Source organism: Mirounga leonina, unplaced genomic scaffold, assembly GCF_011800145.1.
Source record: "Mirounga leonina isolate KUSES-001 unplaced genomic scaffold, KU_Mleo_1.0 Mir_195, whole genome shotgun sequence".
NCBI lineage: Eukaryota > Metazoa > Chordata > Mammalia > Carnivora > Phocidae > Mirounga > Mirounga leonina.
The window spans coordinates 10,974,614-11,000,807 of record NW_023270490.1 but is presented as its reverse complement, the minus strand read 5'-3'; the positions used below and the strand labels follow the sequence as shown (position 1 = coordinate 11,000,807).

The following is a 26,194-nucleotide window of genomic DNA, read 5'->3' as shown; positions in this document are numbered from 1 at the left end:
TCCAGCTGTACCCACCACCCAGCTCTAGACCCAGCCTCACCTGCACACGCACACATGTGCCCACCGGCCTCCCTCCTAAACCCCCCAGGCCTTTCCATCGTGCCCTGGAGCCCCGTGCAACAGCGGGGATGCCCGAGAGACTCTAAGGTTTGTAGGACAGGAGCTAGACAGCAGTGGGGGGCTTCCCCCAGACGATCCTGACTGGGGTCCTGCCATCCCAGCAGTCCCACCATCGGCTCGGGGCTTGGGGTCCGCGGCTACAGATGTGTGATGACCGACCACGGAGCCTTTTCTCCTGCCGAGCACCGTAGGGGCTGCAAGCCCCTCCTATCGGTGGGGGTGGTTCACGGGGCCGAGACGGTTGTGTGCAGGGAAAGGCGGTGTGTGTGTGTGCGTATGGGTGTTGGGGTGCTGGTAGGAATTTGAGCGCCCCTACCGAGTGAAATCACTGCTCAGGGCTGGCCCCGTGGGCATGTGGCCTGTGAAGCTGTGGCCCTGTGCGGAAGGGCCCTGAGTTTGGTCAAACGCTCTCACTGTCTTGAAATTCTTTTTTTTTTTTTTAAGATTTTATTTATTTATTTGACATAGACACAGCGAGAGAGGGAACACAAGCAGGGGGAGTGGGAGAGGGAGAGAAGCAGGCTTCCCGCCAAGCAGGGAGCCCGATGTGGGGCCCGATCCCTGGGATCATCACCTGAGCCGAAGGCAGACGCCCAAAGACTGAGCCACCCAGGTGCCCCTTGAAATTCTTAATAGTTCGTGAACTAGGGGCCCGTTCTGTTATTTTGCACTGGGTCCTGCAGTTTGTGTGGCCAGCCCCGTCAGCAGGCAGCATGGTTTCGAGCTACAAACCTGGCGACGGAGCTGGGACAGAGATCTAGGGTGTCTGGCTGGGGTCACGGCGGTGTGGCCCGACAGTGGCCTCCACGTGTGGGCGCTGCACCAGGCACCACCCGGGCGTTACTTCTCCGGTTCCTCAGGATAGCCCTGCCCTCATCCCCATCTTACAGATGAAGCAGTAGAGGTTAGGAGACCCTGGGGCCCACAAAGGGGCGCCCAGAGTGTCAGCTCTAAGGATCCGGCCCCCAGTCACGGCGGTGGGGTCACGGGATGGGGACGAAGGAGTCCAGACACGGGCTTGGTCGTTGTCCCAGGCAGCTTGGCTCTGAGCCTCATCCTGCTGGCTGCCCCCCCACACCCCTGACACCTGCCTGAGGTCAGTGGGAGGTGGCGCCCAAGCCTCACGTGGCTCCCTGTTTCCAGCACCTGCCATGGCACATTCCCTCTGGCCACACCCAGGACAGCCACCCTGCCTCATGCCCGCTCGGGGCCTGCAGCCCAGATATGCCTGTGCATGCCCCAGGACAGACATGGGGCCGCTCCATGCCAGAGGACAGCCCTCCTATGCACCCGGGGCACCAGGCTGGGCCTTGTCTGCTCCAGAACCAACTCTCCGCCCCTGAGTGAGTGTCACAAAGCCTGGTGGAGTTCCTATGGCTCCGAGTCCGTAGCCACCATCCGGGGTCTCTCACATCCAGTGCTGCCTGCAGCCCAGGGGCCAGGCCCCCACACACGTCGGCCCAGAGCCCTTGTATGTGTCCTACGAGGGCCCCGTGCAGCACTCGCTGGCTGGGCTGGCTCTCAGGCGACCCTCTCCTCCTGGGCGAGACAGGGGTGGGCAGTGGGATCTGCTCTGGATGCCAGCTGATGGGTGCGGCATCCCAGCTTCTGGCTCTCTCCATCGGGAGCTTGGTACCTCCTGGAGAGACTGGGCGCTTCGAGCCCATGTCTGGGCCTCGATGGTTGCGATGGTTTTCTGCTCTGAGCACTTACAAATTCAAGCCTCAGCTGGTGGTTGGGGAGGGGGTTCTGGGGTGCAATGCACAGAAAACTGGGCCGCAGTGGCTTGAACACGGGGGCTTGAATTCCCAGAACAGGGAGCCGGAAGGCCGAGGGTGGCCCTCGGTGGCTGTGGGCATCAGCGACATTGGGGCTGGTGGCTCTGTCCTTCTCTGGCTTGAGGTCAGAGCACAGCAGCCCAGCCTGTCCTGTCTTGCTGGGCGACAGTGAAGGACGGCCCCTCCGGCACGTGTGTCCAAGTGATAGCAGTCTGCCGGGCTGACTGTCCACGGATGGATGGGGACACTGAGGCCCAGCAGCTTCTGTTCCCAGAGTCACTTTGCGTGAGAAAGAGGAGAGGTGGGGTGCAGACTCACCCAAACGACCGGTGCGTGCTCGATGTGCCCACTGTGAGCGAGGCACGGGGGATCTGGGGCCCCAGGCTGGTGGCAAATGTGTGCGGATGACGCAGACGGGGGCGAATGGATGAGTGAGCGGATGTGCAGACCAGCGACGGTAAGAGCGATAGAGGAATCGCAAGCCCCCCCCCCCCAAGGCCGGCTGCCTCCAGGGAGGGAAGGGCTCCTTTCAACCCCAGGCCAGAGCGCAGGCCTTCACCTGAACTTCGGAGGCTCCTGCATCAGCCTCCTGGACTCCCGGCCTCCACGTTCCGCTGGAAACCCCACAGCCTGCCGCCCAGGTGCACACAGATGGCCCCCGTCTGTCCCCTGGCACGCACAAGCCTCCGACCCCGATGCCATCACCTTGTTAACAGGAGAAGTTGTAAATTTATCCCAAGTGGGATCTCGCCCGGTGGGACCAGTGCTGTCTGGGAGAGCAGGCCTCCAACACGGTCCCACTGAGCAGCGCGAGATCCTTACGCCTGGTGCTGGCGACAGGCCCGACACACCTGGCCCTCGGGTTTCACGAACACTCACATCCTCTGGCAGCTTCCCTCGGGTCAGACGACCAGGGTGGGTCCTGGTGTTGCCGCCTGAGAACCGAGTCTCGGCTGGGCCTCCGCGGGACCCCACACTGGCCTGGCGGCCCCTCCAGCTGCTTTGCTCTGGCCTGCTCCGGAGTGGGGGCTCCTTCCCCGACTGCACAGCACACGGGAGACCTGTGTGTCCCCGAGTCCGATTCCTTGCAGATCCTGGTGAAGTTTGTTCCAAGAGTCTATTTTAATTCATGCGAGTTTAATAAAGGTTCACAAAGAAGGGCCTTAAGCTGATAAATCTGGCTTAGGATTTTCTTATTAACTTTCCCCTGGCCATAATGAGTTTTTAATTTAATTTTTTCAGATTTTCAGGCACAGGGAAAGCCTCTTCCATGCCTCATGGGAGGCAAAGGCAGATATTTGGGAAAGAAGGAATTTTAAGATCATTGGAACAGAGTGTCTCGCCTAGATGGTAATCCAGAATTCAAATGTAGCCCCGTCCCGAGGGACAGGGAGGATTTCATCTAGCACAAACCCAGCTCGGAGGCCGAAATCCGCAGGGCTCCCAGGGGAACGTCACATTAGCATAGAGGAGGATTAGGGTGAGAACAGTGAAGCCCAACCAGGATCCAGAGAAGACCAAGGGGGACAGCCTGCCCACACCCAGGCCCCGTGAGTCTCCAGGCACCCACGCCACGTGGGGCACGCCATGACCTGAGGCCGCCCTTCTCTTTCTGTTCCAAGAGAGCCTACCCACACTTTGGGCTGGAGGACCTGACCCTCCTCTAGCTGCCCCTCGGGGTGCAGGACACCCCTCTCCCCGCTGGCCCGTGGCCCCTGCATTGGTGGGGGCATCTCACTGGGAGGCGGCGCCCTCCCCGACCTGGACCTGGGGGACCCGTCGCTGTCATTAGCAGAGCCTTGAGAGTTGGCCCGGGAGCCCCTGTCTGGCCGGGACATGGCTGTGCCTCGGAACAGGCAGGGCTTCAGGGGCTGGGTGGGCGCCAGGGAGGGGCTCCCACGGAACCCCACTGGGGACACACCAGCACCATGCCTTCGATCGTCCGTGGCTTCTGTTGGAAAATGTATGGATGTGCCTCTGGACACTCTGATAGGTTTTATTTTCTGAAATTTACTTTTCAGTCCTGGAAATTAATCACGATGTTTTTTGGGCTCTGAGTTCAGGATCAGAATCAGATTGGGGGATCAGCGGCTCCTAAGCAACCACAGGCAGTCTTCCTTGACCCTGCGCATGACGGGGGAGGGACTGAGGTCTGGGGGCCAGGAGGCCATTCCTTGGCCAGCCCCTCTGAGCCTCTGTCCCCGCCCCGTGGAGCTGTCACGCGAGAGGGTAGATGACACACGGGAAAGTGCTCCTTCCAAGGACAGCTCAGGGGAAAGGACCCCACAATTAGCTAACAATATATCTCAGACTCTCCCCTCCCCGGCGTTTTGGTCCACAGACGGGGTTTGCTGACCCCAGGTCGGGCCACAGTTCAAGCCGTTTGCTTCTGCCTGGGGAGGAACCACGCTGCTGACAATAACCATTACTAATAGCCGAGCAACAACCACCCTCGTCATCTTGATCACGTCTCTTCGAGTGCCAGCCACCTGTTCCGGGACCCACGTGCAGGTGTGCATCCCGCCAGGCAGGAGCTGATGCTCCCCCCAGCTCAGGTGACCATACAGAGACAAGAGGCCCCAGGACCTGCCTGAGGTCAGCCACTGGCCGATGTCGGAGCCTCGTTAGCTGCCGGGAGTCTGACCCCAGCCTCTGGGCCCCACCTCTGCATGGGTGCGGCGGGGGTCCCGGGGTCGCGGAAAGTGTCATCTTTGGGAAGTGGACACTGGCCTGTCAGGCGATATCAGGTGGGGCCAGGCGCTCTGGCCTCCTGTCTCCTCGGTGCTCAGAGATGCTGTTTCCCATTAATTTTCTATGGCAGAGGCTTGGCACCAAGTGCCTGAGCACAATTAAGGGCGATGGGTCTATTCCAATTTTGAGATGCCAGATTTTTATTCTCAGGAACTCAGGCTGAGTTGAAATTTCTCCCTTCTCCTGGGTTTGTGGACTGAGTTGAAAAGCTGAGGATACTGGGGATTCCCAGGGCTTGGGCCAGAGCAGGCCCACTTTCGGGCGGCAGGGGCCCAGCCAGCCCCCAGGAAGGTTCCGAGGCTAGCCCATGGTCTAACCCCAAAGCCAAGGCGGCCTTTCCACCCAGCCAGGCAGGCCACCTTGAGGATGGAACTTCAAGTTTTATCCTAAGAAAAGCCTTAAAAACGTGGGGGCCCCAGCCTCACAGGACCCAGGGCTCCCCAGTTCATTGCCCCTGCCTCTGGCAAACCATTTCTAACTCATCTGAAGGTGACCTGTGCGCAAGAGGGGCTGAGCTTGCCGTGGGCCGATGCCGGCCTCCACAATGACGCCCCATCTCTGGAGAGCCCTGGCAGGGCGGGGGGGGGGGGGGCATCACGATCATTCTCCCTTTTGTTTGTAACATTTACTTGAATATTAATTTATCTAAATTCATTTTTTTAACATGTAATTTTATTCATACTTGCCTTGGTATGGGGAGCAGGCCATGCAGTCAAAACGTGCGATAGAAGGAAATGTGTCCCATCAGCCACAACACTCCTGGACAGCAAAAACGCTGTACCTCAATGACTTCTCACCCCCCAGCAAGAGTTGAGGGAACCAGGCTGAGATCGAGCGATCTGGTAACCGCGCTGGGAGCCCCTCACCTGATGTCAGAGCTGGGGCAGGACTCACGTGTGTTGAGGCTGAACCGTTCTGCTCAGGCCCCTGCCCCGTCTGTGGCACTTACAGACCAGAGGACAGCATCGTTCAAGGCATAAACTCTCGTGGAGATCAGCGGATGCTCCTGACGTCACCTCGGGACTGTATGTCACTTCAGGGTGAAGTGGGGACATTCAGAGAGGTCCAGCTAGCAGGGGCCGAGGCAGGGCTAATGAGAGGGGCTTCCTGACTCCAGGAGACCCTTCCGTGGGCATGTGAGGGGCCTGGGCTGGTGGAAAGGGCCCGGGACACTGGGAGTCCAGGGCCTCCCACCAAGACCCCAGGATAAGGCCAACAGGAGCCCCTGGGGCAGAGTGCAGGTTGTGTCCTGGGGGCCTCAGCCCCTAGCCCGGCAGACCCCCACGTTCGCCCTTGAGGGAGTGTGGAGTGGGCCGGCTGAACGGTCTGACGGCCCCGCGGCAGGCTGCCCTCTACCCCGCGTGCAGCACAGGCAAAAGGAAAATAACTTTTAATTAACATTTAAGAATAGGAACCGGATCATGCAAATCCCCCTCATCTCTGCAGTTTCTGCTGATTGTTCTTGATTAAGCTTGATAAAAATAGCCGGGCTGCGTGCAGGGATGTGGCCAGCCCTCGGCCCCGCCCACCCCCCCGTGCCAAGCCGACAGTGTCCTGGGGCCCCGCCCAGCACCTGTCTCAAGGAACACGCCATGGGCCACCCTGACCCCCGTACTGAGCCCACGGTCACTGGGACGGTAGCCATCGGGTGTGGGGGATGGAGCACATTCCCTGTGGGGAACCCGGTCCCGGCCCCAGCGGCCCGCAGGTCTGACGAGCGAGGCCGGGCTGCTGCACGCTCTCTGGGCCGACCAACATCAGGATCCGAGGTACCACTGAGCACACCAGCCTTCATCCTCATACTCTTCTCCAGGCCCGGAGCCTGCCCGAGGCCGCCTGGGGCACAGGAGGGGCAGGTGCAACGTCCCCGGGAGCCAGGCTGTGCCCACCTTCCTTCATCCTGCTGTGCAGGCAGGAGTCCTCCCCAGAACGCCCTCCAAGTCACCTTCCGGGGCTGGATGTTCCTTCTGTCCAGGGTCTCAGTGTGGTTCCCGCGGCGCCCAAGTCTCAGAGGTGTGTGTGGATCAAGGGACATCCTCCATCCCTCCCCTCGTGGGTACGCCCAGCCCCGGGAGGCAGAAGGGCACCCTTCGCACAACCCTCCCTGTCCTCACTCCGTCACGGGCCCTCCCAGGACCAGCATTTCTGGGGGATCTGTGGGTGTTTTCACTGTGGATGCCATGCGGAAAGGAAGACAGCTTTCAGACTCGGAGGACCGGCTGTCACAGCTGGACCGAGGCTGGGACAGCGGGCAGAAGGCCTGCCCTCCAGGAGCAGGTGTGGGGCAGCCCGGGGCCCTCGCTGGAGCTGCAGAAGATGTTCCACCCCAGAAGGGGACAGAAGACACTGTTGGGGTCCGGAAGGACAGCCGTGTGGCACAAGGGGGGGAGCCAAGGAAGCAGGCGCTCTGGGTTTGACGGTCTCTCTGTGTGGCCTCGGGCCACCTGGAACTAGCCTTCTGGGCCTCAGTTGTCTCTGGTGGCCGTTTACCTGAAGGCCTCAGAGGCCACGTCAGGGAAAACCTCTTGGGAAATACACAGAAGCTTCTAGATGCAAGGGCCGTGACACATAGGACTCTCTGTCACAGCCGTGCGGCATTCGTGGTCCCTGCAGCAGAGTGCGCGGGCATCGGCTGTTCTTCTCATTCCTGCCCTGGCAGCTCTCCCGTGAGCCTGACGTTATTCCCAATAAGCACTGAGCAAAATCCCAGGGCCACTCAGGAACTGCGGATGTGGAAGTCTCCCAGACACATTGCGAGGGAAAAAACAGAAGCCAGACAACAGCAGGTGTAGGGTGGGAGTGCCCGGTGGGGGCAGGAAGGGGCGGGAGGGGACGCCTTCTTCGTGGCCGGTCATTTCATACCTTTTAAATTCCTGTACCGCGTGTGAATCACCTAACTGAGAGCTCACATCGATCTTTAAAAAGGAGAAAACGAGTAAGTGAAGCCGCTGGTGCGGTGGGTTTGCTCACGGATGGTCCGGAGATCCGTGCTGAACATGGGTCCAAGCTGGCACCTGGGCGCTCTGAGGTGTGGCCAGCGGGGAGGGCAGGCGATCACACACCCCCCCGTAGCGACAGTGACGGGCAAAAAGCCAGTGGGCTCCGGCCAGACGCAGACCAGAGCCCTCGCCCGCCCTCCTGCCCCCCCCCCAGCCGGACTCCGTCGTCTACGCACAGGGTGGCTGGCTGGTGTCTAACTTACCGGGGGCCGAAGCGGGCACATCCCATCCGCTCCAAGACACGGGCTCCCGGAGGGACCTGTGGCTCTCCTGCCTCGAGTCAGGTAGAGGTTTTGCTCGTTGTGTGACGGGAATGTGGTATGATGCACACATCTTTGCCACCGGCCAGGAGCAACCTCCTGCCCGTCCCTGGAGCAGCCCCCCCCCGCGCCCATCACCACGGTGGCCTTGGCCTGTGCTACGACCTTGCTCCGTCACGCGGGTGGCGTCATGCGGGGCGCGTGGTTCTGGGGCTCCGGCTTCCTTCGTCCAACGGAGCGTCTGTGGAGCACATCTGGGTGCGGTTGGACAAACGCCCGCGCTCGGAGTTTGGACCCCAGAAGCGGTGCTGATTCTGCCGCCAGGAGCGGGGCTCCCCTGCATGCGGCCTGCCCTCTGCCCACTAGATGGTGCTGTGCCCTCACGGGCGAGGTCGTGGCGCCAGCGCCGAGGGTGCAGGAAGTGGGGGTGCGGGGGTGCAGGCGCAGGGGATCTGGGACTCTGGGCCTCGGGGCAGGAGCACGCAGGGCGTGGGGCATGGGGAAGCAGGATGAGGGGATGCCCAGGCACTGGGCTGGGCTTGTCCCCGGGACTCTGGCCTGAGGGAGGCCTTCCTGGTGATGACCAGCTCTGGGGAGAAGGAGGGTCTCCTGCCTGTCTCCCCACCTCCTTCCCCTCCCGCCCCCGCTCCTTGCTGCAGAATCAGCACAGCTTCTGGGGTCCAATCCCAGCTGCTCCCACTTAGGGTCTAGCGGTGTGGGTTTGGGCCAGTGACTTGGACTCTCCGAGCCTCGGCATCCCCGCCGGGGGACTAGAGCCTGGCAGGGGAGGGCTCCCAGCGTGGCTTGTGCGGTGCCTGTTACTGTTACTGCTGTCACACCTCGTCCCCTTGGCCCTCCAGTGGCCCGGACCCCAGGACAGGGGCAGCTCCGAGAGGCGATCCGGAAACCCGCGGGGCGGCTGCAGCCTGCCGGCGTCCCTGTGACTCAGGGGCTCTGGCCCCCGAGTGCACATGCACGAGTGTCCACCGAGGACACTGGGTCACTTAGGTCCAGAGCAGCCCGGTGTGGGGCTCCGCGGCAGCCCACCAGCCGTGCCTGAAGGGGAAGAGCTCCCAGTCCCCGCCCCCAGGTCGCTGCTCACAGTAGGCCGCGGAGGGTAGCTCCTCCTGCAGGGACTGGCCTGTCCCCGGCCGAGGCCCCACCTGGGCATCCGCCAGCAGGTCCCACTGTGCACACAGCCACACGCCTGCCTCCAAAAGTGGCTGAGCCCCAATACCACCGGTCAACTCTGGATTCAGAAAGAGTGTCCAGTCCACTCGGTCCCGGACACTTCTCGGGCGTCAACGGTCGCTCCGTGTCGGGCCTCCCAGTGCTGATGGGAGCACAACCCCCCTCCCCCAGGCCAGCTCCGGGGCAGCGCCTCCGGCCTCCGCATCAGCTCCTGCCGCCCAGCGCCCCGGGGCCGCTATCCGTCAGCCTCGCGGAGAGCAGCCAGCCAGCTGCCCGGGGGCGCGACCACTCACCGTGCTCGCCGTGAACTCCGGCGGGTTGTCATTCACGTCCGTCACCGTGATGATGGCCGTGGCTGTGTTCGAGAGGCCGTAGTTGAGGTTCCCCTCCATGTCTGTGGCTTGGACGATGACGGTGTACTGCTGAACTTTCTGGAAGGAAAGGGGTGGGAAGGCACAGCGCTTCAGTCTGGGTCTCAGTTTACAGGCTGCTCATCCTTTTCATCAACCGACGCGCTCCCCATGGCCGGTCCCTGTGGCGGGTCGGGACCGCGGGGCCCCTGGGAGCTCTTGGCCCCCACCCTGCTGCAAGGACGTTCCCCTTCGCTTGCTGTGGGCAATGGAGTGGCACCACGAGGCCTGGCTGCTTTCTCCTCAGCGGCCCCAGCTTCGGTAGGTACAATCGTGTTTGGTGCCAAGAGAGAAAGGAGGAGAATGGGGGTGCCCAGAGAGCACCGTGCTGCGTGGGGCTTGGACAACCAGGGATGGACACTTTGCAGAGAGAGGGACGCTCCTACAGACGCGCCAGGCCCTCGTTACCTGCCCTTGGACTGGTCTCTGCGCCGGCGGCTCCCACCCCAGTTCTGATTGTCTCAGTCCTGTGCTGTCACTTCCTCGTCCTCTCTGTCCCTCACCAGACTGAGCTCTGGGAGACCACAGCTGTCCCACTCACCCCATGTCCCCAGGGCCGACGGCCGCGCCCAACACACAGGTGCTCAGAGAATGTGCACTAAACGTTCCTGAGTGACCGTCAGTGACAAGAGATGCTGAGGAATGGCGAGCCTGTCCACCGAGGTCCCAGGCGCCCGATATGGCATCTGGATATTTGTGGACAGCTGGGAGTCACTGAGGGGCTTTGAGGGGAATCACGCGATCCAACGCGTGCGTACGATGGGTCAGGCCGGCACGCTACGGCCCGCGGGCCACATTTACCTGCCACTGCTTCGTCTTGTCAGTAATGTTGTATCGGTACAGGGCCACATCCGTTCATTTGCACACTGTGGCTATTTTTGCACAACAGCTGAGTGATTGTGACAGAGATCACGTGGCCTGCAGAGCCTGAGACGTTGACTGTGGGGCCCTTTACGGAAGACGTGTGTCGGCCCTGGGCCCCGTCTCCAGGCAGCATCAGCCAGGACCTGCAGGGCAGGCTTGGCGGGGACGCCACAAACTTCTGGGGGAGCCAGGGCTGGGGAAACCAGGGCAGGCTTCCGGAAGAGGTGGCATGTGCTGCCCGGAGGTGACAGGGCAGCTTGGGGACCAAGCCATGCTGTCAGTCTGGCTGGGCCACGGGCTGGGGTGGGGGCTCTAGGGGCTCAGGAGGGTCCGCCCACTTTTTCTACCTAGACTCGTTCTCGTCCTCCCATCGGTCAAGCCCACAGTCCCACGTGACCGTGACCTTGGCTGGGGGGGGTGGTCCAACCTAGCCTACTCCAGGGCAGGGTGTGCAGGGGTCTGGGGGGGCTCTTGCCCCCACCTTCCCCCACCTGCTTCACCCTGGCTGTCATTTCAGCTCTTCTGTGGCCCCTGGGTCTCTCCTTCAAGGGGACTATTAGCTGGGGGGTGGGTCATGGGGAGGTCAATCAGGGCAGGGGCTCCTCAGCAGGCCCCCCGGGTGCTGGACGTGAGGGGAGGGGTGGTGGCGCAGTCCCCACCGTGAGAGGTTGTGTGCCTGGACTCCAGCCTGGTGCCCGGTCCACGGTAGGCTCTCTAGCTGTGTTCGTTAAGGGAATTGAGTAAACGACTAAAACAGTTGACATTCGTGAAAATGGGTAGAACTTGCAACCAAGGAGGCATGAAACAAATAATAGAAATAGTTTATATCTGCCTGGGTGTTGCATCATGTTTCAGAAGTTTTCTCTCAAAAGATTAACCTTTGGGGCGCCTGGGTGGCTCAGTTGGTGAAGCGTCTGCCTTCGGCTCGGGTCATGGTCCCGGGGTCCCGGGATCGAGCCCCGTGTCAGGCTCCCTGCTCCGCGGGGAATCTGCTTCTCCCTCTGACCCTCCCTTCACTCGTTCTATTAATCTCTCTCTCTCTTGCTGTCTCTCTCAGATAAATAAAAATAAGATCTTTAAAAAAAAGATTAACCTTTATGTCCTTCCCTTCTTTCTCTGTCTGTCACCCCTCCACCCACCCATCCCTCCATCCACCCACCATCCTCTCTCCCCCATCATCCATCCTGCCTCCTTCCCTCCCTCCTTCTATCCACCTATCACTTATGTCAGGTGAATCACCACCCCATGGGGTGGCCAGAATCTTGGCATCTGTTCCTGACCTCCCCTTGGAGGTGCTCAGAGCTGCTTCTTGAGGAGCGTGGGGCTCACCCTCCCGGGGGAGAAGCCGGGACAGGCAGTGTGAGCAGCAAGAACACGTGGCCCAGGGAAGTCAGCCCGGCGCACGGCCCTGCTCATCTCACAGCTGGGGCCACTGAGTGACATGACCACCCCAGGGCCGCATAGGACACGCGGGGTGCTGGGGAGGTGCCCGCAGGGATTCCAAGGGCAGTCCTTGCTCTCAGGCTTTTGTCATGCCTGCAATGCAGATGGAGCCAGTGGTGGCCCCACAGCCACCTCGGTGGAGACCCCCGGCGCGGCTCCGTCTGGATGTGGGACGGGTGGCACACAGAGAGCGCAGCTGCACCCCCACAGCAGCTCCGTCAGGATCCCCCTTCATCTGCGTGGACGCCACCGCTCAGAAACCCAGCGGGCCTGACCTTGTGGCACCGCCTGAGGCAGAAAGAAGTTGCCCCTTCCTTCCTGGCCATCGAAGCGGCGCCCTAAGTCGCAGCTCTGCCTCTGCTGGGGACGGTGCCAGGGCAGGCAGGAAGGCCGGCACACCAAATCCGAGCCTCGGGTCCCCACACGCCCCGGTGAGCGGTCCTGCTCCAGAACTCTGGTTGCATCTGTGCCCAACATGGGCCGCCGCTCGGTCCCTGCAGTGTCCTCCCGAGGGAAGGCGGCAGAACCAAGTCCGATCTTCAGACGGGGCGGCGGGCAGCCGGCTTCGGAAGCGGTTTTCACGTCTCCCAAGGTTCTCTGGTTCAGTCCGCTCTTCTCTTCCCTCCCGAGACCGACTTTGAGATCTAAGCTGCAGAGAATCTCAGCAGCATCCTTCCTGCAGGTGGGCGTCCCCTCGTCACAGGGGCTGCCCGGTCTCCTGTCTGTGTCCGCGTCCCTCTGCCATCTCTGCCGGTGACCGCGTGCACCGTGCGTGTTGTAAACGTCCTGTTGCATCGGCTCCCACAGCTGGCCGGACTCGGGCTCCGCTCTGCTCCGTGCCAAGCACACGGCAGGTGCTCGGTAAGCGTTATTTACAGGAGGGAGTGAGAGACCAAGGTTTGGCAAGTTGGCCTGGCGCTCGCAGGCCTGCAGGAGCCGGTGATGCAGGGCTCACGCTCACCCCACTCCCCTGCTGCTGGACACGCTCCTCCTGCCCTGCAGGACGGAGCCCTGGACCGCGAGACCCCAGGCCCAGCTGGTGCCGCCACCACACTCTTGTGACCTCAGGCCGCTCCTGGCCTTCCTCATCCGGGGGCCTGAGGAGGCCCCCGAGTCCCAGGCTGAGCCTTCTGCAAGGTTCTGTCTTCACATTACCCCTTGCACCAAAGGCTTCCTTGTCCTTCGATACGTACACTCGAAACCGAGTTCATGCTGCCGCTATAAATGAGAAGCCAGCATCATCCGCCATAGTAGAAATTAGTCCTGAACACAAGGGCGTAGTTTTAAAGGTCTCTCTGTGAATGTCTAGGCCCAGCCTGCAAAGCACACCTGGGGATCCCGGCCGAGGGAGCCAGGAAATGTCTCAGCTGGAGGGGCCTCCCTGTCACCTCTCCTGACAAAACGGAGAAACTGAGGCCTCAGAGGCAAGCCGTGTGAGAGGCTGAGTGGCTGTCCTGTGCCCCTGGATGGACAGTTACAACTCAGTGGCTCACCAGCTCCTCTCCTCTCCCTGGGATGAGGCACAGCATCCCCTCCCGGCTCTGTTCCCCAGGGCAGAAGTGGAGGCCTACCACTCCAGGAGTAGGGGCAGCATCTCTGGCCTCCCTCTCCCCTCCCCTCCCCCACTTCGCTGCTCCTCAAGCATGTTCCCACCCCAGGGAGGCTGAGGGCCATTCTGTCTGCCCCACACTTGGCTCCCTCCCACCAGCCAGGCCTCCCCTCCACCAGAGTGGGATACCGATTCCCCCACCCCCACTCTCCCCCCACTCCCGCTCTGCCCCACCCCCGCTCAGCCCCCATACCTGCTCTGCCCCCACAGCTGCTCTGCCCCGCCCCTGCTCTCCCCCACCCCTGCTCTGCCCCCACACCTGCTCTCCCCCCACACCCACTCTCCCCCCACACCCGCTCTGTCCCCACACCTGCTCTGCCCCCACCCCCGCTCTCCCCCCACCCTTGCTCTCTTCCTACACCTGTTCCCCCTCCCATACCTGCTTTCCCTACCCCACACCTGGTCTAATGCTCCACACCTGCTATTCCCCGAGACTCTGCTTTTCTTCTTAACATCAGCGTGGCCTGTCCTCTGCCTGCTGATGCCCCACGGGCAGGGCCTCCAGAGCCCAGGACGTCATGTTCACCACTCTGTCTGCCGTCTGGAATATGACCTGGGGACAAGGCCACTCTCCCCGGGGACGGGTGGGGACTGTCCAGGGGCACAGCTCTGGGCCACAGGCATCTGTAGTTCATTTCCCGCTGGCCGAGCGCTGGCCTGCGTTGAGGACAATGGCGAGGCGGGGGTTGCAGCATGGACAGTTCCATCCTGGAGGACTGGAGGAGCTGGGCACGGGGAGGGGTGGACACTGGGGACGCCCTTCAGGCTGACCCACCCCCAGGCCTGGCTGCGCAGGCGTCTCCAGAGGACAAAGCACAGCAGGCTGGGTGGGGGGTGGGTGCCTGGGATGGGGTCAGGGCTGACTCTGTAGGGCTGAGGGGTCCAGAGTCCCCCTGCTGGGCACCCACAGGACTCAGCCCCCATGGCTGCCAGCCCCAGAGTGGAAGGCTCCGGCCATCCCAGGAGCCGGAGGGAGAGAGCGGGCCTCCCGTCTGCACATGGACTCCCTGGTCACCGTCACTGTCTGCGCCCTGCTTGGTGCCGGGGGCCCTGCTGGGCATCATGGGGGGAAAGCACAGAGGATCCGTAGCTCACGAGCCCACCGCCCAGCACAGGCAGCTGTGTGCTGACTGGGTCGTGCCTGAGCCAGCGGGCAGCGAGGATCACAGGGTTGTTCTCTGGGGAGAGTGAGCGCCAGGGCGAGGGCACCCACTCCGAGTGTGGTAGTGTCCCCCAAATCCGAGTTCTCAGGAACCCCAGGGCCTGGAAGTGGGGCGTCTGCAGATGAAGGGAAGGGAAGGCTCAAAATGAGGCCGTCCCCGGTGAGGGCAGGCCCCAAGTCCATGACAAGTGTCCTGCAGGAGAAGGTCAAGTGAGATGAATGCAGAGGGGGCAGTGACGTGGCCACAAGCCTCAGGGCCCAGGAGTGCCGGCCACACTGAGGCCGGAGGGAGCCCAGCGTGGGTCTAACGACTCTCCACATGGAGCCAAACCTCCAACACCTTGATTTTGGGCGTCTGGCCCCCAGAGCCGTGGGAGAGTTACATCCAGTACCAGTGAGCAGGAGAACCCTAGACTCATTCAGGGAGGGACGCTGGGAGGGTCTGTGAGTTGTAGGGGTTGTACCCAGGAGTTGTGGTACTTTGTGAGGGCTGCCCCAGGAGCCTAATAATGGCCTGGGGCTGGGCCCCTTCCTGTAGCTGCTGCAGGGAACCCAGGTGTCCGTGACGCCCCTGCCCTTGCACTGGCCTTGCTCTAGGTACACGGCAGGGTCCCACTCGGTGAGGCTTCACCTGGGACCCCGTGGGTCCTGCCATCAGGGTTCGGCCTGTCTGATCACCGGGTCGGAAGGACGGGGACACCGTGGAGCAGACATAGACAGGAGCCACCAAGCCTCACGCCCCACCTCGCCTCCCAGGACCAGTCACCACGACAAGGGGCCAGGGCAAAGGACAAGAGAGAGTACAGGCTGACTGCAGAAGAGAGGGATTCAGCCAGAGAAGAGAGGAAGAAGAGTGTGATTGGAACGTGGGGTCACTTTTCCAAACCTTCCTTACTCCCTTATCCTGGACTCACAACCTCTTCCCTGGGACCGTATGGACTAGTGCCCTTGGAGACACAGGAACCCACGCGTGTGTATGTGTATGTACAGGTATGTGAGTGTGCACGCGTGTGCGTGTGCAGATCCACATGTACATCCGTGTGTGCGCATGCCTGCACACGTGTGTACCCACTTGTGTGTGCAGCCCACCCCCACTAGAAGGTGTGCCGATCTTGCTTTTGGAGGCCGGGTGGGGGGCTTTCTGGGTGTGGGGGGGTCGATCGCCCAGCCACAAGGAGGAAGTGTCAGCAGGGCCCCCAGCCGCGCCCCGCCTCCCGTGGGTGGGGCCTCTGAGATCCAGGCCAGCTCAGCCCTGATTGGGGATCTGCATCTTCGGGAAGCTCTCGGGGTTGGGGGCTGGCTCGGCTCCTGCGTTGTTGCTTTTGCTTTAGAAAGTACACTTTTCAGACCCAGGAGTGGTAACTTTTTTCTCCTTCACCAAATCCCCTCTGGCATGGCACGCAGAGTCTGAGGGAGGCGGCCGGTCGCCTGGCGTCCCTGGACGCAGATACCCGTACATAACTGTCCCATTGTGACCTCGTGGGAGGGCTCTGGTGTGCTTAGCGGTTTGACGTGTTTATTAAGTGGGGCCTGTTTCTCGGCCGAAGGTGCATTTCATTTACGTGAGGCCGGGCCTGGGGCCACGAATGAGCGGGGGCCGGTTTTCAGTGCTGTTCTAGCGCCTCTCGCTGGTGACCCCACAGACCACATCTGCTGTGGCGCACCTACCTTCTAGGGGCCTGGGGTGTGGGGTGAAACCCTCCCTACTTTGTGGTGGATCGAACTGAGTCTTGGGGGGGGGGGCGCCCGGGGCTGGTGGACAGTGTGTTGGGGCCTGGCCATCTGGAGTCCCTGAAACCTGCTGCCCTGCTCTCCTGGGACAAAAAGATGACCCCGGCCCCAGCTCTGGACCCACAGAGGTCTTCTCCACGGGCTGAATCATGCAGCGGGTCTCTGCTCTCCGAATCAGCCTCCAGGGGAGCTGGCGGAGTGGGCTGGGTGGGGAGTGGGCGAGCCTGTGTCTCTGCGGTGTCCCCTGCTGGAGGCCAGCTGGTGATGGCTTCTCCCACCTGTGCGCAGGTGCCCCCGGCCAGCCCCGCCTGCCGCCCAGTGGTATTCCTGCTCTGCCTGGTCAGCAGTGGTGCCGCAGTGACTTCATTAAAATGTGATCTGGCCATGTTCAAGTTCCAAGAGAAGGGAGGAAAACTGCACGTGGGTGGTCCCTGGGGTTTTCGCTTCCTTCCCCATAGCTCAGCATTTAAATTTTGCAGAACATCCATCAATAATGCAGCCGGCTGACCTGCCCTAGAAAAGCATCAAAGCCTCCGCATGCTCCTGCGGGCCCTCCTCCCCACACCGGCCGCCAGGACTGCAGCCCGGCCCATATCAGGCCTGTGACTTGCACCCCCATGTGCTGGTGGAGCCCAGGGTGCCTCCCAGCCCTAGAACGGTGTCCCCAGCTCCTGGACCCGTGTCCCCTACCATGCTACAAACATGTCTCCCTGCCTACACTGGGCATCTGCAGCGGGCCCTCTGCAGCGTGCTGGCGGCCGGGATGCGGGTGTAGATTGAGGCTGAGAGCCTGGTGTCCACACTGCAACTCACAGACCCTCCCAGCGTCCCTCCCTGAATGAGGCTAGGGTTCTCCCGCTCACTGGGTCAATGCCGGCGTCCTGAGGCTCCCTCCCTGGGCCACGTGCCCCCTCGTGCTTTCCTGCTTTTCACTGCTGTCACTGCGGGAACTGAGAAATGAGTAAACTGAGGGCCTCCCTCCTGCACCCGGAGCTCATGTTGCTCAGCACGTGGGCGTCCGATTGGCACCTGGGAACGAGCAGGAGGGCGTCTGGAATGGCCGCTGCGGGAGGAGGGGTCACGGGTCACTGTTCTTGTTCGTCAGGTGCATCGGGACTCATGCCCGGGGGCGTGGGGAGTGCGGCCGCCGAGGAGAACAGGCTGCAGGTCCTCGAGTGCCCAGTCACCACATGACCAGCAATCCTGCACCTGGCCCTGGCCCAAGGGAGCTGGAAAAAGTCCAGACAAATGCTTGTTCCAGGGCTCACAGCTGCCCGGCCACCACGGCCACTGGTGGAAGCAACCCGCCTGTCCATCCGCCCACGGGTGAGTAGACACTGCTTCACGCACGCGCGGGGGCAGGGCTCTGCTAGAGAAGGAGCGACCCGCGGATGAACCTCGACGGCACGTGCTGAGCGGAGGGAGCGGACACGAAGCCACAGGCTCCCAGGCCCCCCTGATGTGAAGCGTCCATCACTGGCCCGTCCATCAAGACAGTGGAACAGTGGTCGCCGGGGGCCGGGGGGCGGGAGTGGCTGCCCGTGGGACAGTCATTTTGGGGAATGAAATCGCTCTCGGACCAGGTGGGGCGGTGCCTCCGCTGCTCTCTGCACACTCGGGGTGCGTGGGGACGCCTGCCTCCCACCCAGGGCTGCGTGAGCCTGCAGTACTCCCTTACAAACTTCGCTGCACCCCCATCTCCTCGCGCCATCCCCCCTGCCACCGGGTTTGCTTTCTGCCGCATGAACCAGCCGAGCCAGGTGAAGCGAAAGAAAATGCCAGCACTGCAGGGACAGCTTCCTCCCTGGCTGGTTGCGTGGGGAATGGAGGCGCCAAGGCCTCTGTCTCATCCACAGCGCTGGGTGGGTGGGGTGCTCGGCGCCCACCCACCCGCCCTCTCTCCCCTTCCCTCTGCTGGGCACAGAGGGGAGATGAGCTCTCAGGAATGACCACCAAGGATTTTGGGGGTCGGAGGCTCTGGGAAGAATGAGAGCAGGTGTCCCGTCCAGGGAGATGGGGCCGCCTTGGTCCCTGAGTCCCGGCATGTCTCCTCCTCGGAGCCCCTCCCGGCCACCCACCCTGGGTCACAGACACAGCATCTGCACTGCCCAGGGCTGGGACAGTCGTGGCCATGCATGCACATCTCACACCTGACCACTGAGCAGCCACGTGCCCTAGCTCTGGAAGCCAAGGATTCCGTGGGGCCGGGTCATTCTCTGCGTGGGGCTGTCCTGTGCCCTGGGGCATCTCCCCGAAGTTGTGACAACCCAAACTCTCCCTAGACACCCCCAGTGTCCCCGTGGTGGGGCAGGGAATCACCCTGGTTGAGAACCATGGTTCCAGGGGAGGAGACAGCCAATAAATAGGCAATACCTGTCCCATCAGGTAGTGACAAGGGCTGTGTAGGAAAGGGAGGCGGGAGAGGGGGCAGAGGACGCTGGGGGTGTGTGGGTTGCTGGTTTACACAGGCTGGCCAGACAAGACTTCTTTGCTAAGGAGATGCTTGATTAGCGAGCTGGTGGATATCTGGGGGAGGGATGTTTTTGGCAACTGGAACAGCCAGTGCAAAGGCCCTGGGGCAGGCACTCTGGTTTGGCCGGGAAGGTAGGCCAGTGAGCAGGGGCAAGGTGAGCCAGAGGGTGGACAAGGAGCAGAAGCTATGTTTGGACTTGACTTGGGGAGACGGGAAGCCACAGGAGGGTTTGAGAAGACAGCGATGGTCACATCTGTGCATGGACAGGATCGCCTGGCTGTTGAGTGAGGACAGATGCAGGGGTAGGAGCAGAGCCCCGGAGACCAGCTGGGCAGGGGCCATCGGGGTCTGAGCAGGCTGAGCAAGCAGGGGTGGGTGAGAGGTAAAAAAAGGGAAACGCAGGGTAGGCCCCAAAGGCAGCCAGCCACGGGGGCGGGGTCCTGGCTGCTGAGGGGGTGTGGAAGCAGGCCACGGTGGGGGGACAGACATTCGTGGTCTGCACAGTGGACACAGAGACTTCCCTCCCTCTGCCTGGAGACACTTGCACTCTCTCCCTCCCCCTTCCACCCCCAAGTCTTGCTGGCGGCTTCACGAGAGGACACGGGTGCCCACCCGGGGCCTGTGGTCCTGAGCCTCGGGAGGATGGGGCTGCGGGTCCTGCGGGGGGAGAGCAGGCCCCAGGATCCACAGCCTCCCAATTTTAAGAGAATCCAGAAACTGGGTCTTGTATACAAAAATATCCTGCAAATATCCTGCTTAAATGCTAAGTCTTAAAAACAACAAACCCTCCCACTTCTGGGGCCGAACCTGTCTCTGGGCTGCTCGTTTGCAACCCTGGATCTGGCGGACAAGCAGCCTCGAAGCCGAGGACACGGGTGCGATCCCTGCTCCATCCGAAGGAACGCGCCACCTCAGAGTGGTCTGGGGTGGGGGCAGCTGTGCGTCCACCAGCATCTGCCCTTGTGTCAGGAAGGCCGCCACGTACGTACGTAAACGAGTGAGTGTGGCTGCGTGCCGATAAAACTTTATTTACAAAGCTGGATTTATTACAGGTTGGATCTGAGGGACCCCAGCCAACATTGCCCTGACTGCTCGCTCCCCTCGGGACCCCAGGAGAGGGCAGACCCCCGACCTGGGACCCACCCCTCCAGAGCCCCTCACATCCCTTGGAGGGGTCAGAGGCCATGGCATCCTCCCGTCACCTTTGCCTGCACCAGCCCGCTCAGCACACCCTCTCCTTCTGTACGTTAACCTGAGTCCTGCTGGGCCTGTCGGGGCTCCCACCCTCACCCCACCACCGCTGTCCTGTCAGACCACAAACCTACAGAAAGAGGGTGGCCTCGCTGGGCCCCTGCCCTCCAGCCAGGCCTCTGAGGAAGAGGCAGAGGAGGGAGACGCCTGCAAGGGGACGAGAAGGCAGCGAAGGCTTCCCGAGGAGGTGGGCTGGACCCCAGGGCCCCAGCTACTCCCATGGGAGGCTCCGTCCTTGACTTGCCTCCTCCTCCCTCCCCGTCCCTGAGGCCGGCTCCTTGGACTCACACCTCAGCTCAAGGAAAAGATGGAAAACAATGAAAGGCTCACAGCAGGGGATTCGTGAAACGAGTCTCGGCCAATCCCAAGGATGGACAACCCAGACGCGGGACGGTGCTGAGGGAGAAGGGTGTTTCCCACGTCAAGGATACACCGCCAAGCGCCAACAGGGGCCACACACTTTGTTCGTCAGGACAGCTGGTCTGTAACACGGGGAATGCACCCCGGCGGCGAGCGCAGCCAGGACATGCGGGCGTCGGTCCCGTGTGAGCTGTGTGCATCTTCCGGAGCTCAGAGGGCGGATTGCTGTTTTCTTCTTTGTGCGGCTCTCTTTTCTTCCACGGATGTGCTGCTCTTGTGAGAAGAGGCATCTCTAGGCGTTCTTGCGGAAAAGGGCCCCGACGTGGGCTCGGGTGCATGGACTGGCTCTGACGTCCAGCCTGGCGTCTGGGGACTCGGGGGGCGCCCGCCCAGTGCGCGTGTTCGGGCCCCACAGACCGCGCCCCCAGCCGGCGGCCCCCGCGTGTGACCCAGGAGCACAGATGGCAGGGCCCGGGCGTCTGTCTCTGGGGCAGAGCTCACGCCCCAAGACAAGAGTGCCTTTGCTTCTCCCCTGCTCCCCTTTCCCGGGCGGGGGGATCGGTAAGGTTCAGGGGAAAATCCAGGTGCTGGCAGAGTCGCCTCAGCCGTCACTGACTCCGCCAAGACCCCTAGGCTGCAGTTGGGGAGCTCAACACGGGGTTCCGTGAACACGCCCGAAAACCAGCGGGGAGAAACCCGACCACCACCCCGCCCAGCCCACCACTGGCCCCCTGCAGCGGGCCTCTTCAGAGGACTTACAAGGAGCTCAGTTTCTAGGAAAACACATTTTTAGAATTTCCCGTGTGGCCCGCTGCTGGGCTTCCCAGGAAGCAAAGGGAAGATGCTGGTCCTGTCGCTACAGGACGATCCCCCTGAAACTGAGTAACGTGATGGCATTAACCACGGTTGGTGATGGTGATCGCGAGATTCAGCTGGAGCAAAACTACGTGGATCGCCCTCCATGAAACCTCTTCCCTTGCTGACAGTGTAGCTGGAGAATCTTGAGAACTATGGAAAGGTCCTGGTTTTGCTTTCCTAAAAATCCTGTAAGACCACGAGACCCTCATGTCCCACACTTGTGTGGGGACACATTTCAAGTTAATGAAGGTGACCAGTGAGGGTCTGCGTGCGTGGGGACGGGGAGCCGGGGTGGCGTCCCCAGTGACCCAGTGACTCACCCAGGGGTAGGCGCCAGTGGGTCTGAGGACGTCCGTGGCTCTGCGCTAACTGTGTGACACAGACACTCTGACCGGGGAGCGTGCAGGGGAGCGTGCAGGCGAGCGGTGTCAGCGGCAGGGGTGTCTCTGGCTAGGCACACAGGAGACACTTGAGCCTCTCCCGTCGTACCGAGGCCTCTCCTGACATTTCAGTCATGTAAAAATGCTCCACTTACATAGCTCTGCCTGATTAGACCGGGCAGCAATTACGTTTGTGGATTTCCCCTTCGTCGAGATGGCTCACTCTGCCCCACGGGAAGCTGCTCTGAGAAGCGTCTGCAGCGTTTCTCCCCCAGACTCTGCTGTTCCCGGGGGGCGGGGGGATCAGATTCTCCCAGGGAGAGGAGGGGAAAGGCGCAGATTTGTGCAGGGGTCTCGTGGAGAAACGTGACCTTCCTGCGGGGCCGGAGCTCTGGCGCCTGGGCCCTGTGGCCTGAGGGTCCGCCTGGCCGGGGGTGGGGTGGGGGGGCAGCGAGCAAGTCGCCTGGGGTCCCCACCCCCCGCCAGCAGCCACCTGCAGGTTTTACAAAAGCCTGGAAGCAGAGACGAGGGTGTCCTTGTTGTGTGGTTGTTTGCCGCTGAGCGACCTGCCCGGGGTGTCCGGTTAACTCTGGGCCATTCCTCAGAGCCTCCCCGGAGCCGGCGGGGGTAGAGCCGGGCTGCTCGGGACACAAAGCCCAAGCTGGTAACGCGCTCCGCTCCCTCACCCGCAGCACCCCCATCCCCTTCGGCCACTTCGTTTCTCCTCCCTGAAGGCAAAGGCAGACACCGCGGGGAGTGCCTGTGAGCAAAGCGGGAAGGGGGGTCTGGAGCAGTATCCCCAGCAGACCACCTGCCCTTCCTGAGCAGCTGACGGGAGCCGGCCGAGCGCAGCCCTGTGTCTCCCTGGCCACCTGCCGGGGCACAGGGTCACAGATTCAGAGGCAGCTGCCGCGCTCCATCCAAGGCCCCTGCGAACACCATGAGTCTCGTGTCTGGGATGAGCGCTCTCTGCTTATGCCGTATAAGCTCCCCAGGGGAAGCTCCCCACACCCCAGATCCTGAGAGCTGGTGTCTCACAATCATCCTTGGAGTGTCCCTCGTTTAGCGTCAGGCTCTGCTCTTTGATAAAGTGCAAATGCCACCTTGTGCCACCTCTATCAACCACTTACACTTTAGTATAAAATTTGAGGTATGATCTTTCACGGACTCTGGCAATCTAGTATACAAGGCCCCAAAGAGCGAGGACACCTAGGTTGGAGTGCTCAGTAGCTGGGAAACAAACAAAAAAATCAAAGCAAATACTGATCTTTTTGAGCTCAAGGTGGCAGGGGTCACAGCTCTGCTGCCCTGCCCCTGGATCTGCCCCTCTGCCAGCCCTGCCCTTGCCACGCCCACCCCCTGACCTTTCCACACATTTCTTGAGCTGCTCCAGTGCCCCAGGCATGCAGCTGAGTGCTGGTCGGTCAGTGATGCCTGAACACACTGGGCCTGCCCTACAGAGCTTGTGTCAGAGGGGAACTCACAGTAAAGGAGCCAACAAGCTCACGTGCAGTCTCCTCTGAGCGGGGGCTATGAAGGAACCTGCCCAGCTCAGGGAGAGGAGGAGGAAGGGCACAGGCCCTGAGCAGAGTGGTCGGGGAGGCCTCCCTGGGGGTGATGTCTGGCAAGACAAGAAGAACCAGGGCCTCAAGCACCTGGGGACGGGAGAGAGGCACAAGGAGGCGGTGGAGGGGTGGGCCAGCCCTCAGCACCGGAGGAGCAGGAAGCTAGGTGGGGGCTGCGGGCAGCATGGGCACCGAGGCGCTGGGGCACCTGGTGTGTCTCAGGCACCGGCTCCCTCCTGCAGACTCCCTGCCACTCCTTCTGTCCAGGGACCTTCCTTTCCCCGACTGGGCTCCCTGCAGGCCTGGCGCGCACACAAGGCCTTGCCGCGAGACGCCGACGGTCCAGGGAGCGTCCGCCAGCGGTCTCAGGGCAATCACAACCTGTGGTCTGCGGACGTGCTAATTAGTGCAGACAGCTTGTGTCTAATTATTTCACTTGACTCGCTTAAGATGCAGAGAGCATGTGCTCTGGGCGGGAGGAGGGGAGGGGCAGCTGGTGAGGGGCCCTTGGACACTGAGCAGACCCCAAGGCAGCTGCCCCGAAGGAGAGGCCCAGGCCCCCCAGGTGGGACAGAGCTGAGAGGAAGGCCCTCAGCCTTCCTGCCTCCCTGTTTCCGGCGCCTGAAGTCTACGCTCATCAAATACTGAACAGAAGCCCTCTGCGGATGGCGAGGCTTTGCTGGGCAGGAGCCGGAATCTGCTGCGGTGGCGGCCGGGGGGCATGTGGGGCCGCTGGCACCGCGGCCCAGTGGGGACGGTGGGGCCCAGAGCTCTGCGACCCGGGCTGGTGAGAGAACCTGTCCCCCTGCCCCCTGCATGTCCTCCTGCCCACCTGCCTGCCCGCCACCCGCTGAAGGCTGAGGACAGCGGTGTACCCCGAGAACCCCAAGGTGAGGCCCAGGCCTCCTTCAGCCTCTGCGTCACAGTTCAGGTCAGCTGATGGGCACCTGTGTCTCTGCGGGGCTCCGTGAGGCGGGCAGCCCCGTGTGAACATGGGGCAGAGGGGCCACGCCGGCTGCCTATAGACACAGGGCAATCAGGGGTGGGTCCCGGGGCGCTGCTCAGGCTGCGGGGCGCCTGCCACGTGGCTGGCAAGGGTGAGGACCTGAATGCCAGAGTCCATGTAACGGTAAAGACCGAAGTTTAAACAGCTGCGTGTGGCTGGTGGCTACCCACAGTGAGCTCTTGGAGGGCTGTCTCCTCATCATCCTGGAGTTCAAAGGCCGCCTGTTACAATTAGGAACCCCAGAACAGCAGGTCAGGCCTGTACTGTCTCCCCCACATCCATGTCCCTCTGGAAGTTCAGAATGTGACCCGATTTGGAAATAGGGTTTTTGTGAGTTAAGATGAGCTCACACTGGATTAGGATGGGCCCTAAGTCCAATGATTGGCGTCCCCATAAGAAGAGGGGACACAGAGAGACACCCAGAGGAGAAGCTGCGTGACCCGGAGGCAGAGGTTGGAGTAAGAGGGACAAGCAGTCTCCCTGCTGAGCGCGGATCCCGCTGTGGGGCTCGATCCCAGAACGCATGAGGTCATGACCTGAGCCAAAGTCAGATGCTTAACACTGAGCCACCCAGGTGCCCCAAAGTTTTTGACTGAATGAAGGACCCTGCTGAGCGGTGTCTATGATTGCTTGCAACAAGTTAGATGTGTGATGCACAGCATTCAGGGAAAGTGGGTGCTGGTCATTCATCCCAAACAGCAGAAAATATGATCGATTGTACCAGCCCCCAAGGTTCAGAGCAAGGTCACCTCCTCTGGGAAGCCTCCCCTGATTTCCCCATTGTGAGAGCATCTCATCAGTACATGACACTTTGTGCATGCAATCACCTGCACCCATCTACAGCACATTCATTTAGGTTCTGCTCCTCACCCCCCCAACCCCCCCGGGGCCTTGGGGAGCCGCTGTCTGTCTCACGAGCTCTCCTCTGTCCCCTGTGCCTCACCCAGCACCTCTGTCTGAATTTGCTAAACAAGGAAGGAAAACACAGGGTGTTTGTTCCTGTGCAGACCTCTCTAATGACCTTCCCCATAGAGTCGCCGGTCCACCACCCCAGCTAATGGCAGCATCCTTCTGGGAGCCAGGGGAGCAGTCCCTTGTCCGATCCCTGACTCCAGGGCCTGGTCTGGATGCAGCAGGCACCTACCCTGGTCCCTGGGAGATCCCCCAGTCACCCATGGAGCCCCTGAGGTTCTGTCCCCCTCTCCTGTCACACATCTCCACCAACACTGGGCCAAGAAAACATCTGACTCCGTGGAGCTAAAGCCCCTTGGCGAGCCTCCCCACCAGTCCTCGCCCCGCCGCCAGGGTGCACGCATCCCCTCCCTACCGAGCCCACCAGGCTGACATCACTGTGCCCATTTCTCAGAGAGGGCACTGAGGCTGGGGCTCAGAGGTGTTCCCTAACATGCTCCCGGCCAGGCTGTTGGCGAGGGCCACCCTGCATCCTGCTGAGCCATGAGGTTGTGTAAATTCCCTCTCACGTGACCTCTCTGCCCCAGCCTACCACCCCGGTGCACCGCCCAGTACAATTTAGGAATGTCAAAAAAGCACCTCATGCCCTTCCTGGGGGGGGTGGGGGTGGCACTTTCTGTGCTACCACCTGGTGTTTATTGATTTGGAAGACGCAGGGGGGGCAGCGTGGCTGGACCAGTTCCGGCAGCTTTGCCAGGGGTGAGGTCTAGACTCAAGGTGTTTGGTGCCCCCATCTCCAAACCTGCCAGGATCACAGGTGTGCGGAATCAGTCTGGGGAGTGAGAACCTGCCGCAGCTGGGCCCTGAAAATCCGCACGTAGCAAGGTCCCAGCTCAGTGCCCCCGATCAAGGTGAGGTCCCTGGACCCAGATGATGAGGACTGCAGTGCTTCTTGGGAGAGGGAGCCGGACGCCATCAAGATGAGTGTGGCTAGTAAGGCTCTGCCAACGAGCGCCCGGGGAGGGAGCGGCTGCTACAGGCTCTGCAAACGAGCCCACAGTGACGGAGCGG

At 61.7% G+C, this 26,194-nt stretch overlaps 1 protein-coding gene across 2 annotated transcripts in view; it reads right to left on the bottom strand.

The window, feature by feature from the left end:
• Window positions 1-26,194, bottom strand: part of CDH4 (cadherin 4) — a 522,175-nt gene that overhangs the window by 13,709 nt on the left and 482,272 nt on the right. For both annotated transcript variants that reach the window (XM_035025504.1, XM_035025503.1), the window contains one exon: window positions 9,393-9,530. In XM_035025504.1, coding sequence (XP_034881395.1) covers window positions 9,393-9,530 — 138 coding nt within the window. The remainder of the gene's footprint in view (window positions 1-9,392; window positions 9,531-26,194) is intronic.